The sequence below is a fragment of the Stegodyphus dumicola genome, chromosome 6 (assembly GCF_044657685.1).
Source record: "Stegodyphus dumicola isolate Sdum_Otavi_A_Nest chromosome 6, ASM4465768v1".
Taxonomy (NCBI): Eukaryota; Metazoa; Arthropoda; class Arachnida; order Araneae; family Eresidae; genus Stegodyphus; species Stegodyphus dumicola.
In genome coordinates, this window is record NC_140773.1 from 66,084,843 (window position 1) to 66,100,840 (window position 15,998).

Here is a 15,998-nt window from a genome sequence, read left to right on the forward strand (position 1 = left end):
CATTCAACTCACTGCATCGCTCGTAGTAGCAACTTATGTGACGACACCCGGAACAAAGCGAGCAAATTTGCAAGTTACTTGCGGCTTAACACTGGAATTAGAACTTCCTAGCGTGCCTTCGCGGTGTAGTGGTCAGCACATTGAGCCGGTATTTCAGAGGTCCGTGGTTCGTATCCCGGCGAAGGCGGTTGCTAATTTTTCATCTCTCCGGCTTCCAAAAAATCCTAAGGTACTTACGTATTATCGCAACCAGGTTGGCGCGATTTGTAAGTTTGAGTAAAAAAGTATGAATAGAAAGAAAATGTACATTTATTAATTACAGATAATTTTTAATACAGTTTTTTATATTATTTTGTTTTAAAATATAAAATAGCAATTAAACCCTTCCGGTTTCGAATTTTAATAAGTTGCAGAATTATTTTTTTCGGCGGAAATCTTTTGGCTATTGCTTTTAGCACTGATTGAAAACCGTCGTCACCATTAACATCTTTAGCTTGGCACCATATAAATTCTATAAGGTATGAGTCAAGATGATGACGGGCTGTTCCTCTCTGTTTTTTGTTGCGCCATTTGGCTGAGCCCCACATGCGCTCTACATGTTGTGTGTGAACGCCCGTGTTGGGATCCACAAAGTTATATTTGTGATTAACAGTTCCATGCAGAAATCCAGCATTTTCGAACTCACTTGTATTGTATCCTTTCCAGCAATCCGAATAAATGATGCTTCCTTCCTTAATATTTCCGCAAATTTTTTCCATGAGGGTAACGGCGCTTCTGTTAGGTACAGTAACCAAAAAAGTCTCTTTCTCTTCTCGGCAAAGTCCGCCGAAAACCCATTGCTGTGGTAGTACACGCCCAGTGTTATATTTTCTTTTTACAAATAAACTTTCGTCTATTTTCACACACGTAGGGTTTCCGTAAGTAGGGTCGGCAAATTTGGCGATTTATGCGAATTTTGGCCTGGTTGCGTTAATACGTAAGTACCAATCCTAATGCCTCTACAAACTAAATGCAATCCAGAGAATTTAGTGTGTTTAAAGTTAATGAATATATAACAAATTTCAAAACTGCTATTTTAGAATTAAGAAACTCAAAGTACTGTGAGAATTTTTCAAAGACACTGATGGCAGAAGCTAAGGAAATATGTGACTTTATAATTATGTATTGATATAATGCACAGATATTCTTCCACTAAACACTTAGCAGCTGCTAAATTGTTGAACAAGAAATGCTTCGCTAGTTTTAGGAATGAACATTCTACAGAAGAAATAGTACTGACCGCTGAAGCATATCCAATGATTGACAAAGAAAATCTCGAAACTGAATTAAAAGTATTCTATTGTAGGTCTGATATCCATGAAAACTGCAAATTAATTGAGCTACTGAAATTTATCTTCGAAAATAATCTAGATGAAATACTCAGTGAAATTACGAAGCTGATAAAAATTCTCTTGAGAGTTCCCATGACTACATCAGAGGCAGAACGCTGCTTTTCAGCATTGAAAAGAACGAAAACTTTTCTAAGAAGCACTAGAAATTCGGAAAGACTAAATACGCTTGCATTGCTTTCAATAAAGAAAAATTTCCTCGGTTGTCATCCAGAGATCAAGGAGAAAATTATTAATCTTTTCTCGCAAATTAAAACAAGAATGGATTTCATTTTTAAATGAATAGACAAAGATTGAACTGTAACAATTTTGTTTAAATTAAATTAAGAAATGTTTAATTATTTTCTTGTAAAATTTCATGAAGTTTCAAAATAAATTTTCTTTTTATACATGTTCGTTTCCTTTTACACAATTTTAAAACAAAGGCTAAATTTTTTTTGGAACAGCACCCCCACTAATTTTAGCCACGAGCCGCCACTGATGGGAAGCACCCTCAGTCCCATCCTGGCTAATATCTATAGAAGTCATATACTGACTGAGATAGACTGATATATATTCAGTCTATCTCAGTCCCATCCTGGCTGATCATATGCATTATTATGAATCAAAATTGTTTGATGCTTTAAACTTCCGGGTATGGTTCCGCTACGTAGACGATACTTTTACCCTGTTTGAGGGTAATAAAGATGATTTAAATAAAGTTCTTTCAATAATGAATTCCATTGACCCTGCTATTCAGTTCACTTTTGAACTTGAGAGTTGCAATTCTCTTCCGTTTCTCGACATTCTGGTCACACGTAAAACATCCAACTTCAGTACAACGGTTTACCGTAAACCTTCATCGGTTTGCCTTCCACCACAATTCAAATCATGTCATCCGACAAACAAAAGTTAGCTTCATTTTATTCCTATGTTTTCCGCGCTCTTCAAGTTTGCTCCTCCAAACTATCCTTGATGAAGAATAAATTATTTAAAAGCAATAGCTATTGACAGGGGCTTTTCACCCAACATTATTAATCAAGCAGTTAAAAAATTCTCATCACAACACACCAAAAGGCAAACTCTTGTTTTAGGAGATTATAAAAATTCTGTTGTCATTCCCTTCTTTCCATCAATTAGCTATAAAGTTGCACGTATTTTGCAGAAATTTAACTTTCGTATCGTTTATTCTCCCATCAATAAAATTCCGAGTTCCATACTTAAGGACCCCATTACGGATATGAATTCCTGGGGTATTTACAGGATTCCTTGCCATTATGGCTTAATTTACATTGGCCAAACTAAGAGAGCCTTAAAATTTCGCGTTAAGGTACATGAGAGATATGTTAAAGAAAAGGAAACACAGAAGTCTTCTGTTGCCTAACATTGTTGGTCCGAAAATCACACTTTCAATTTTTTTTTTTTTTTTTTTGCTGAATGAATTTGAATGAAATTGGGGATCAATTTTTTACATTTACACTAAGTAAAAAGTCAAGATGATTCAGGAATTTTTGTCATTTCAGTCGTAATTTAGTGAAACGATTAACGGATGAAGGCATGATAACCATGATAAACAATGCAGAAAATCAAACCAAATTAACCAACCAACAATAAAGAATGCACAAAATAGCAGATAAATTTCACACTGAAATGAATTGAAAACAAAACATTTGCAACCAAAATACATGAAATCAAACAACCAAAGCACAATATATATGTAAAACACAAATGGAACTCAAAAACTGCAAAAAAGTACCCACAGAAACTCCTGCAATCACAAAATGGCGGCCACACCACGTGCAAAAAAGGAAGCGAAAAATAACCGTTTGCGGCTCCGAAAGACACACTATCGCAAGATGATGAAAACCACTTAGAAAAAACTTATGGCATATGCTGGAAAAAAGGAAACACAGAAGTCTTCTGTTGCCCAACATCGTTGGACCGAAAATCACACTTTCAAATTTTCTGTTGCCAAAATTATCGAAAAACGTCTTCCATTAGTGAACTGGATTTTCTAGAGGCATTTCACATTCAAAAAAAAATCTTTCTGTTCTAGTTAACGACCCTATAATCCATTATATAATAAATCCATCTTTGCCTTCAACCTTTAAAGAAATTATGTTTTAGTTCAGGTTTCATCAACAAATGGCGGCAGTGGCTTGTATCCTGTCCAGGCGTTCTTATCTTATCTAATCATTATACCTTATCTAGTTGTTTTGCAGCTGAGAATGATGGTTTGGTTAAACCATCGAAATTAGTCCTGTGAAAATTTAAAAATATAAAGCTGATTTTTGTTGTTTGACTTCTAAATTAGCTATTTTAATCTTCTATGTAATCTCAACAAAAGTAACAGAGCTTCTATGTTTTAATCTTAGTAGTCCTGGAGAAACGAGAAGCATCTGATTACCTGTATATTTTATCGTGTGATAAAAATATATGAAATAAAGAATTTAAAACTGAATACAATATTTTAATTGTTGATGAAAATACCGTGCTATATATCCAGAAATAATTAAGGATAGGCAGAATAGTACGTATACTTAAAGTAGGCAAACAAACGTATGAATCGTGATACATATATCACAAATACGGAAAAAGTAACTGACGTACTGAAAGAATATGTGTACTGGTAGTCATCCAAGTACGAGACCATGTAGAGCAAAAAATATCAAAGCCATAATTTACTAGACAAATAAAAGGGAAATGATCGTCTAGCACTGATAAAAGGGACAAGAAAGTTTGAGAAACACTGATCTAAAGCATTCACATCACGCCATTGATGACTACTGTCTTCTTTTCTTTGCTTTACTTTCTTCTTGTAAAGATCCCAAGTACCTAATTTCCCTCTGAGTTTCTGCGTAGTTCTACGAAAAAGATATGACGGGTGCACCATATGACTTCTTTGTAAGGCCTACTAAATTACACATCTTTTTGCACCACTTTATTTAAAATTATTTCCTCGAATTTCATTAGAGATATACATAGTTCTCATTCGATAATTCAGTTCTCACTTCGCGGCAAGACAAAAATGCATGAAAACTCAAAACATCTTAATTAAAAATTGCGAAACGCAAACACCTAAAATACCGAATACAGCTCAAAACAGTTTAGAGTTTCTACGCAAAAACAAGGGATTCAGACAACGGGAAGAAAATTTGGGTGCACCGAAATTAACTGAACTTTTAGTTCCATTGGGCAAAGCGACACTGAAGCTGACTTAATTGAGTGTACTACTAAAAGTTTCAAATATAAACTAAATCGCGCCACGTCAATCTTTAGCTCCTTTTTTAAAATTATTGATATTCTACAATTATGGCATGTGCATTAACCAAAGACATCAAAACTTTAACCAGAATATAAGAACAACATAATTTTATGACATTTAAACTCAACGAATGCACAATTTACTGACATATAAGAATAAAAAAAAGAAAGAACTCACCGAGCCGGGTAAAAGGGAGTTGGTGTGTGACTACACATATATGAAATTAAATTTTAAATTTATACTAGCTTTATTCGAATCGAGGATATTTATTAAATTCAAATTTATATATTTTAATTTAGTGCGGCCGATTGCAATAAAAGAGCGAGGGGCGTAACTAGAATTTACAGCAGGCGTATACACAAAATTTCAAGGTTTTACGGTTTATCATTTTTGAGCCATGCAAGATATTTACATACCACGTACGTGCTAATCAAAAACTCATCAAGAATCATAAAAAAAAAAAAAAAAAAAAAAAAAAAAAAAAAAAAAAAAAAGAATTCTGCATCCATTTTAAACCTCTTTTATGATCCGTTTTGGAAAAAGAGTTATGTGGGGGTCGTATTGAATGAGGTCATAAAAGAGTTCTTTATAGTGTAACAATAATTTATTAACAGGTTTAAGTTACACACGACATGGACATGACATATAATTTTAACATATTACAGAGCAAGAGTCTGTTTCAACCTAACAGGTTCATCACTAGGTCTTTAGTGAAGTCTTTCTCTGGCTACTCACCAGAGGGAAACCTCGTTGCTAAAGTAAGTCTACTATAGTTTTATCCATTTTATCAGTAAATTGAAGAGGATCACTCCACTCGGACCAGTGATTCACAAAATGTTCTCAGTAGTCTGGAGGGGACCGTCTTTTAATTTGGTCCAATATTATCAAATCCTTTAACTTCCCAAAAGTATTGACTTTAAATTCACCAATCCAGCCATCAAAGAAATTTCTCAAATCGAAGTAAAAATCTCGTCATGTACTATCAGGACTTTTGCGATGCTGCGAAAATAACTGTCAGAACTTTTTAGCATTTAATTTAAAACGCTTTAAGAGAATTTGTTTGATAAGGTCAAAATCTTGTGCATCATCAACATATTGCTTTACAGTTAGTTTGGCGACGTCATTAGGTAACAAACCTAAGAAATACACTACCCATTTCCCTTCAGATACTTTCAGAATTCGTTGCCTTTCAAATAAAGTGAGGGAAAGATTCATGTCATCGGTTTTTGTATTAAGTGAGGAATTAAAGTTTGTAGTTGTAACTTAGGGATATCCGTGTGAGTGAGTTTCAAAGCGGATACGGAATTATGAACTAGCACCTGAACTAGCTGCTTGTATTTTCAATTTTTCAAGCTTGCGCTTGCGTTCTTTTATCTCTTTCCTTTCGTTATATTCGCGTTCCTCACGCTCTTTTCTTTCGTTAAATTCGCATTTCTCTAATTCTTTACGTTACGCAATTATGCTAAAAGATAGGTCTTTCGTAAACTCTTCACTATATCCCTTACTCATTAAAATGGCATCCTTACTGTTAACTATTGTAATTTGTTCAGTAACATTCACACGAAGTTCGCGTGCTAATACACACATATCTTGTGTCCGTCCTTTAGCAAGAAACGACATGGTGATGTGTTTCACTCGGGATAAATTCTTTAAAGGGGAAAACACTTTATTATAGCCCTAAATAGAAGGTTGCAAAGAGGTCACCTTACCCAGAAAAGATGTATCTTTGTACGACAGAATGCCACTACATTAAAGTTAGTTAATTTGAAAAAAATCTAACACAGTGTGAAAATAACATATAAAAAACACTCTCTTCCTTAAAAGAAAACATTTTACAGGGCGTGGCCCAGTTGGTAATGGACAGTAAAATATAAATGCACAAGACTTGTTATATATAAATTATAACAAATTTTACCTTTGTTAAGTAGAACATTTTTAATTCATTTGGTGTTTAAAAAATTCCAAATGTTCTAAGAAATTAATTTCTGCTGCAGTTTCCATTGAGAAACACAATCATATGTGTAAGATATTCTCAAATGTTACGAAACAATAATTGCAAACATTTTATAAATAGACACTCCAAAAATGCAGTGAGTATTACAATGCTCTTCATAATAACAGCAATTAAAATATTAATTCCAAAGAAATATTCTTGCTGACTAAAATAAAACAGAATGACAATTTATATATCGATAAAATCCTTTTCTCTTAATTATTTCTATTCTCAAAGAGCAAAATAAAACAAAAAAAAAATCCCTCAGTATTATTCGTAATATAAAAAAAAATAAAGTAAACGCATAACTTATTCACGAATAGCAATACAGTTATGAACTAAAAGAATGACGCACGGAAACATATATCAATCAGAATAAAAATAACATTTAGTCACAGAGAATCTTACGCTGCTTTAAATCATCAAATAAAACAATTTTCCAGCAATGTAACCATAAGTACAAGAAAACATAGGAATAAATAAATCGTTATGGAGGCGCAGAGTAATAAATAAAAATGTCGTTGACGTGTTGGCGCGTCAAGTGGCGCCAGAACTATCCTCAAATCCAAACTACGTTTATAAGATGGAATACATTTAGCATGTTGTACATAAACTTTTTTATACAGTTTTACTCTTAAAATGCCTCACTTTGAATATATTACACATATTTATTATTTCGAAACAAAAATTAATATAATTATACAGTTCTCGTCCACGTATTATGTGTAATCAAAAATCAAAGAATTTCTGAATAATTTCAAAATGACATGATATTCATATTGTATACTTTAAAAATGCAGTGAAGTATTTTCATGTTTTCATCATTAAAAGTTAAAATATTACAGAATATTAGTGTTTAAATGCAAAACAAATGATATCGCTGACAACTATTTATTGTTTATAAACCATCGGAGCGGCAGAAAAAAAAAACATTTTTTCATACCTGACGGCCGAGGTATTCTTTACTCAAAGTGTTAGAAGTTGGGTTATCCAACGGGTGCGGATGCAAATACTGATTCTGAAAGAGAATCTATGCTACTCAAAGTTTTAGAAGCTGGGATATTCAACGGGTATGGATGCAAGTACTAATTCTGAAAGAGAAACTGAGCAAAGGCCAGGCGAAAATTCTAAACATTAAAGTTAAGCACCATTGTGGAGGTCGTGTTGGATAGCGTCATAAAAGAGTCCTTTATAGTGTAACAATAATTTATTAACTGATTTAAGTTACACACGGACATCACATATAATTTTAAGACTATTACAGAGCAAGAGTTTGATACAACCTAACAGGTTCATCACTTGACCTTTACTGAAGTCTTTTTCTGGCTACTACACGGACATCACATATAATTTTAAGACTATTACAGAGCAAGAGTTTGATACAACCTAACAGGTTCATCACTTGACCTTTACTGAAGTCTTTTCCTGGCTACTCACCAGAGGGCACTCTCGTTTCTATAGAAAGTCTACTATAATTTATATTAACCGCAGAGTTTATATTAAAGGATTGGTTACAGTTCTCTCTTTATTCTGTCCATACCTACATTGACAAACAAATCCAGTAACATTTGTAACTACTTTGCTATTTGAATTTTGGCTTTGATGTCCCCCTTAGCTGTGACATCAAACTCAATTTAATTGCTTTTGGTGGTTCAGGTTCTTATGTAATAGGCGATAAAAAGCTCAGTCTAAAAAATGCGACGACAACTAATTTATTTACAAATTACTGATATAGAGCATAATATTCTTTTGTCGGTAATTGTTAGGGCCGGCGACTCCAATTCTAAATGGCGATCATTTCTAAATGAACGGCACGTGTCACTGCACAAGTAAATACTAAAAGGTACTGTTTATTGTTGCTCTTTTTAGAGCAAAATGGTCCTGCATAGTCCAATCCAGTTACAGCGAACGATGGTGACCGAAGATTTGTATCCTTAGGAAATCTAGTTACGTCTTGAACTCTGAGGTAAACACTGTATCTTTTGCAATCACGCATTTGCTCAACAAGGATTTAATTCGTTGTCTTTGACAACACAAAATTTTTCACGTAGGTGCGTCAGAGTAGAGTACACTCCGGAATGGAATACCCTTTCATGTGCGTTGAAAATTAACAAATCGACGTAACAACACTTCAATATTTATGGATGCTTGGCAGATTCCAGACATTCTGCAAATTGTATTTTGCCTTTTAACCGTAGAAGTCCGTATTCGTCGACCTCAGGATTCAGTGAGTGAATGTTGGACCCTTTGGTTAAACTGATTTTCCTTGAGATAAATTGAGGATTTCGTTTTTGAAATATTGGAATTGAGGGCTTTTAATTCAATATTTTTCTGCATTCATTATTTCAAAAGCGGTTAATGGTCTACAAAGTCTTTCGGATCTAGAGTAAGAATTGTTGAGAGCGTTTCTCTTTAATACTGGTATCGCTTCCTCATGTGCCTCAGTGTCTCTTAGGCCTTGGTCTCTTAGGCAACAAATTTTCAGGATGGAGAAGCCAATTATATCCGTTATCTTATAATGGACTTGATGATGGTCTCAGCACGTTTCCCTCAAGATAGTAGATCTGCTGGGTTATCCTTTCCATTGCAGTGGTACCACTGGTTAGCGTTGCAAATTGCTTGGATTTCTGCTACGCGGTTGCCGACAAATGGCTTTCCAGACATTTGGTGATTTCTTTATCCAATGCAGCGTTGTTTGGGAGTTACTCCAAAAAATCATATTGTTGCCTAACATAGGCAAGATGTGTTTTAAATCTACAGCTAAACGAGCTTCTACAACAGCTTTCATTCGCTCGCATCTAGGCAGGGTTAAAGATTTGAGGGGAGCTGTTCTACTTTTTGCCATTATGAACTGGTTTTAATTTCCTTATTTTCGTCAGCGTATCTAAAATATTCCACTGCTTCAAAAGCGCTGGGTGTGGCATCACAAAACATATGAACGCTTAGCTGAGTGTAATTAATGTTGTGAAAAGTTTTTCTAATGAAAGCAAGGGCTTTTAAACATTTTATTTCTACACACCAGTTCATCCGCCTTTTTTAATATCAGTGGGAAGTGCAGCATCCCACTCTAAACTCAGAAGGTACATGCCTTATAACATGATCTTAACCCGAACTATTAATAGTTGCAAATGCCATTGCAACCATTTATAGGTCAAATACTTTGGACACAGTTTTCAAAATCAGTCTTTTTGTGTCGTCTTCACCATTTCCAATTGACTCCTAAATTGGTTTCATGTTTAGTTTTATTATATAGTTATTAAAATCCCAAATCATGTCCAAAAATTTTGTTTCTTTATTGAAATTATTTTCCCCTTTAACGTTTGACCTCATCCATAAGACATCTACAAACAATCGGTATGAATCGTCTACAGTTTTAGCTCCATAAAATAAGTCATCAACATAAATAGAAGAATTAAGCTTTTTAAAACTCTCGGGATGGCCCTCTTTATACACTTTAATGTGATATTTTATTGCAGCAGCCAAAATAGAAAAGGACTAATCGCTGCCCCTCACGGGACTCGTCACATAATATTACATGATTGGTCATCATTCCCAAATCAGAGGAATCTTAAGTAATCCCTGTCTTCTTCTGCCATGTCAGTCCTTAAAAATCCTTTTTCTACGTCCGCAAAATGCTATTTCAGGTTCACGAAACCTCAGGATTACGTCAAGAACTTTTGGATTCAGTTTTCTGCCAGATTCTAGACATTCATTTAAGGATTTGAATTTTCCAGTCTTCGAAGAAGCATCGAAAACCGCATGGACACTAACAGTCTCAGAATCGCAAATTACAGCACGGTGCGGCATATAATACTGGAGAAATTTGATATCATGAGGTATTCTTAGACTATTTTTAACTGCTCTTCAATAATTCCCTTATACGTTTGAAGTATTTCTGGAGTTTTCCGTAAGTTTTGCTTTAAAAATTCAAACCGCCTTTTTGCAATATCAAAATTATTTCTTAGTTTTTCTGTAGTAGATTCACACAAAAGTTTACATTCTTATCATCCGTTTTTAAACCGTATATATCTTTCAGGCCGGCCAACCCGGTGTAGTCGTTAGCGTAGCTAACTGCAGTGCCGAAGGGCTTGGGTTCGAATTACGAAGAAGGCATGGATGTTTGTAAATGTATAGTGTCGGTGTCGCATGCGGGCACCCTAAAAATGAGCCGAAAGTTCTCTCGCGTGGTTTGCTGGAAGGGGTGAGGGGTGGAAGATCCTGGGACCCGTTCCCCCGGGGTGCTCTCCATCAAAATTTGAGGCGGAATTGAGCTAAATCGCACTGTCACCTGAAATGTGCCAACGGCAGGCGTATTCTAGTGCTGCTTTGTTCCCCACTAACAGCCATTCGAAAATGGAATTTTAGGCTTGGAGAGGCTTATTTATGTGTTTTTGACTTGTCAGCAGTACATCCCAGGATTGGTCGAGGCCAATTAATATTCCCACATGTTGTAATAACTCTTCATTGTTGTTTACATTTAGATCCGCTGAAAGCGTTTACCTAAGCGCTCGAGCGTGTCACGTCTGGTACACTTTATGGGACAAGCTGATATTATGTTAGCCACTAGGCATTCCAATTTAATTTTATTCTTTTGACGTCTATCTCTTAATTCAATTACGACCACAGGATAAACCTCAATTATTGGGTTTTTAGTTCCAAACCAAGAAACCGACAATTTTTCATCTCGGATAGGTTCTTTCAAGATCTCGCTAACGTATCTATAATAAACGATATTTCACTACCTTGATCAAGAAGATTAGTTTCGTTTTCGTTGCAAGCCAAAACAGCACACGTCTGTAATAAAGTATATTTCCAACAGAAATATTACACTGAGAAACCAAACATTTGAAACTAAGGGTTCCTTCTTCGATCTCGAGACAGTTGATTCATTTTCAGAAAAATTACACAAATTTGAGCTTTTCTCATTATGTTTCAAACAGATTGATTCATGTTAATTTTTGCCTTTACATTTACATACATTTTTATCTCTGCAAAAATGACTAAAATGAAATTTCTTAAAACATTTAAAACATCGATTATGCGCTTTGAAAATGTTTATTTTCTCAGTTACCCCTTTACGGAATTTACAGCATTTAAGAATCGTGGTGTTTAATGTTACAACATTTAATAGAATCGCGGTGTTTCTCACAGAAGATGCATAGTCGCAGTACTGTACTGTTAAATGCTTAACACTACAGTACAGTGTATACCGTGGGTGTATTTTTGTTGTATCTTTTACTTACAAAATTCTGCGTAACGGTGAAATATTAGACCTTTTTACTTCTAAATATTTTATTCATAAACGGATTTTTCATGATATCTCTTTTCCTGAACCTATCTTTTATAATTTTACTACTGTTGTCGCAATTATCCTTAGATAATTCGAATCCTGAAACAACATTGACAGCTTGGCCACGTAGAAAGATTTTAAGATATGCGAATTTTTCAACTTTCTAAATGCTTTCGTTTTTATCTATCATACTTTCGAAACTACTCCAAAAATTTTGCTTATGTTTCGGATCTCCGGAAAACTTTTCAATTAGTAACTTTGGCGATTTAACTGAACATTGATTGCTAAAATTTTCAGTTAAAGAGACATTCATACTTTGATTATGCGAATCATTTGAAGCTGACTCAACCTTAGTTTTGCTTTCAATAATATTCTACTTCCAGTAATACTCTACTTGAATAGTTCATACATTTCGCTTTTCGAACATTTCGAATATTTCATACCATCGTCCAGTTGGATTCGGAAGCGGTCAAAATGAATATTTTCTTTGAAATATGATATCCTATATTTTCCGAGATTACAGTACTTCCTTTACTTCGTATAATGAAGTAATAATCTGTTTCATTACATACAAGGGCTCTCCGCTGAATGCTCCAAAAATTTTTAAATTTTATTTCACTTCCCATAGACTTTAATGTAGTACTTACTAAAGCAAAATGCTTCTTTTCCTCTTTACCAACTCATTCTATTATAAGAATTTCACGAGATGTTGATATTTTATCTCAAATTAAAGGTCATTCTTCAGTTATGATACTGAAAGTACCACATATATAGTACAATCCCGCCCCATCCAAATCCAGGCTTCTGAAGTATAAATTGTCTAAGAAGAACGCTTGTTAGCTGGTTAGGAAGTAGAAGTTCTTTCTGTGAAAAAGATTACACACAAAGATAGAAAGGAAAATAATTTCCTTGTAATAAATTAAATTTATCTGAAGTAACATGAATGAAGTGTGTAGAATACATTAATAATAAATGGTTTTTCTCGTCTCGGAAATCCGGAAAGATCTTTCTAAATCTACCGCAATGGTAAACTGCCAAGACAATATTATGAAATTTTTACTAAAAGTTACGTAATGATTCTCTAAGAAGGTCAGGAAAAATCTTTATTTCCAAATTAACTAATTTCTGGTGAGGTTTATTTTAAATAAAAGGTTATTTTTATGTTACTTCATAAAAGTCATTAAATAAAAAGTTATATTTACGTCTCATATCATCAAATATTCAATAAAAAGGAAAACAAAATAAAATGAAGCAATTGATATTTGAACAAATATCAACGTTTACATTCTTATTTTGCTTTTTTTATCTAAAACTTATCAATTCATACAGACAAATCTCATGCGGACACCACATGACTTCATTATACGACCTATTAATTTATGCACATTTTTTGCTCATTTAAACTTATTTCCTTTAATTTTATTAGAGATATAGTTCTCATTCAATTAATTCAGTTCTCACTTCGCGGCAAAGCAAAAATACGTAAATCTCAAAACATCTTCATTAAGAATTCAAAAAGTATAGAAAAACATGAAATTTCAAATACAATAAAAAGAGTTTAAAAATATCTTTTTTTACAACTAAAATTAAAGTTTCTCCGAAAAAACAAGCAATTCGGCCAGCAGGCAAGAAGGCAGAATTTTCGGAACACAAAACTAAAAGTTTTCTTTTGGTCCCACTCGGCAAAAAGACACTGAAGGTGCAGAAAGATTAAATATTCTGAGAAGTTTCAAATGTAAAAAAATATGGCTGCTATGGTAAACAAAAATTAGGCTTAGCCGCATTTAAACAACTTTAAATTGTTAATAATTATACTACTATTGCATGCAGATGACCTAAAGATATAAAAACCTTAACTGGAAGATAAGAATAACATAATTCAATCTTTTTTAAAGCAAAAAATGCACAATTTACTAACATATAAGAATTAATAAAACTGAGTTCACTGAGCTGAGTAACAGAGCTGGTACATATAAATATATATTTATATACTTCTGGTGCAATTGCAATAGGAGGTTGATTGCAATAGGAGGTGCACAACTGCATGTTATAGTAGTCTTATGTACAAAAGTTCAACGTTCTGAGGCTACTCGTTTTTGAGTTATGCGAGATACATACATACGTATGTACAGACGCCACGGAAAAAAAATTCTTCTGAATCCATTTTAAATAAGTTTTATTATTCGTATGGGGAAAGAGTCCTTTATTCTGTCCACACGTACAGGTGTCACAGAAAAACATCGTTAAATTGCATTCTATAGCGGTCAAAATGGATATTTTCGTTGAAATATGGTACCCGGAGTTTTTCGTGATTACAATACTTCCTTTACTTCGTACAAGGAAGTAAGAAAAAAAAAACTAGGAGCCTTCAACACTTTCATTTTCACAGGGTATGAGAATTTATTCAAAGCGTACGAAGATTGAGCAGCTTGTAGTTAAAAATAGTCAATTAGTATGTTTTATGCTTTCAAACTGAAAATATTGAAAATAAGTCACTAAGTTTTGATAAACCTCTCATGTGTAAACAATTTTCACTTTATAAGGACTGGCAGCATGGTTTTTCGAATTTTATATTCTATTAGAAGACGTATAGTCTTACGATGATAAATTGTAATAGCATGTTTGTTTAATAAAAAAGATTTTAAAAATAATTCTTATTAGTTTTGTGATATACTACGTAGAGTTTTCCCTTGGCAATGAAATAGATTCGCCACATAAGTGTTTTCATGGGTTTCTGTTACGTGCAATGCAAGTACAAGGTAAATTTCCTTCAAAGATGTCCATGAAAGTACATACTGTGCAAATGGATCCTACAGATTCTTACCATAATTAACCTAACATTTCTTTCTGAAATATGAGAAGATTCTCTTATTAAATTCACATTTAGTTCCATATTTTAGTTAACCGATAACTGCAATTTTCTTTTTCAGTTTATTTTTACATGTGATCCTTCCAAATTTTTTATTCTTCGGCTGTGGTGTTTGGGTCTCAGCTTTATAAACTTCATGAAATTATTTATGCAGTGGAGCTCTGAATTAGACAAGTAAGCAAATTTATTCTGTTAATTTACTGTGTTGTGTTAAAATCCCGAAAATAATGATTGTTTTTGGACATTCAATAAATGTAAGAAGATTACCCATTTATAATATATCAGTTAATGCACTACTGTCATTTTAACACCTACCCAGTATGAGAGGTCTGACCGTCTATTATGCCATCATGAGGTCTTTATTACACTGTTTCATAAAATCTTTCCCATTTCATTTTTAATGCGTTATAAATCATAGTTTTGTGCAGAACATTAAAATTATTATTAAAGCATTATGGGAAAAAAGTAATAAATGACGGGTATGAATTTTAAGGTTATTACTGACTCCGAAAATAAATACACTGAAGAGCCGAAACATTATGACCACCTACTCAATAACGCGCTGCGCGACCTCTGGCCTTCAAAACGGCTACAACTTGCATTGACATGGTTGCCACAAGTTCTTGGTACATGACTGGAGACAGGTTGTACGAAATGTCTAAGCAGCAATCACTCATATTCGAAATATTCCGAGATGGTGTTATTTAAGCTCTGAGATGCCCCTTCATGACATCCCAAATGTGCTCTATCGGGTTAAGATCCGGTGTGTTAGATAGCCAGGACATTAATTACAATGCATCCATATGCTCCTCGAACCATTCTAATACATTTCGAGCCTTGTGACATAGAACGTTGTCCTGGTGGAAGATTCCATTTTCAGTCGCGAAGACAGACGCAATATAAGGATGCAAGCAAATGATCCGCAGTTATGTTGAGAGAGTCTGCAACTTTCATGGTCTGTTGTATCACAACTAATAGTCACAAAGCCGCTCGCTTTTTGTCACAGAGTTCCCCAGAGCATAATACTGCTGCCTCCAGCCTGTGTATGGTTTACTGTATAGGAGGAATCAACTGCTCGCCTGGAAGACGGCGGACCCTGATACTACCATCGACGTGATGAATGAGAAATCGTGATTCATCAGACTGGGCAACTATCATCCATTTATCAATCTGGATGTTTCCCGGTCCACTGTAGGCGTAGCTGACAATGACGC

At 34.2% G+C, this 15,998-nt stretch overlaps 1 protein-coding gene across 1 annotated transcript in view; it reads left to right on the plus strand.

The window, feature by feature from the left end:
• The window catches only part of LOC146996767 (vesicle-associated membrane protein 3-like), a 58,420-nt gene that overhangs the window by 32,472 nt on the left and 9,950 nt on the right, over positions 1–15,998 (plus strand). The window contains exon 6 of the mRNA XM_085817896.1: positions 14,846–14,958. Within this exon, the coding sequence (XP_085674022.1) occupies positions 14,846–14,862 (17 nt within the window). The 3' untranslated portion in view covers positions 14,863–14,958. The remainder of the gene's footprint in view (positions 1–14,845; positions 14,959–15,998) is intronic.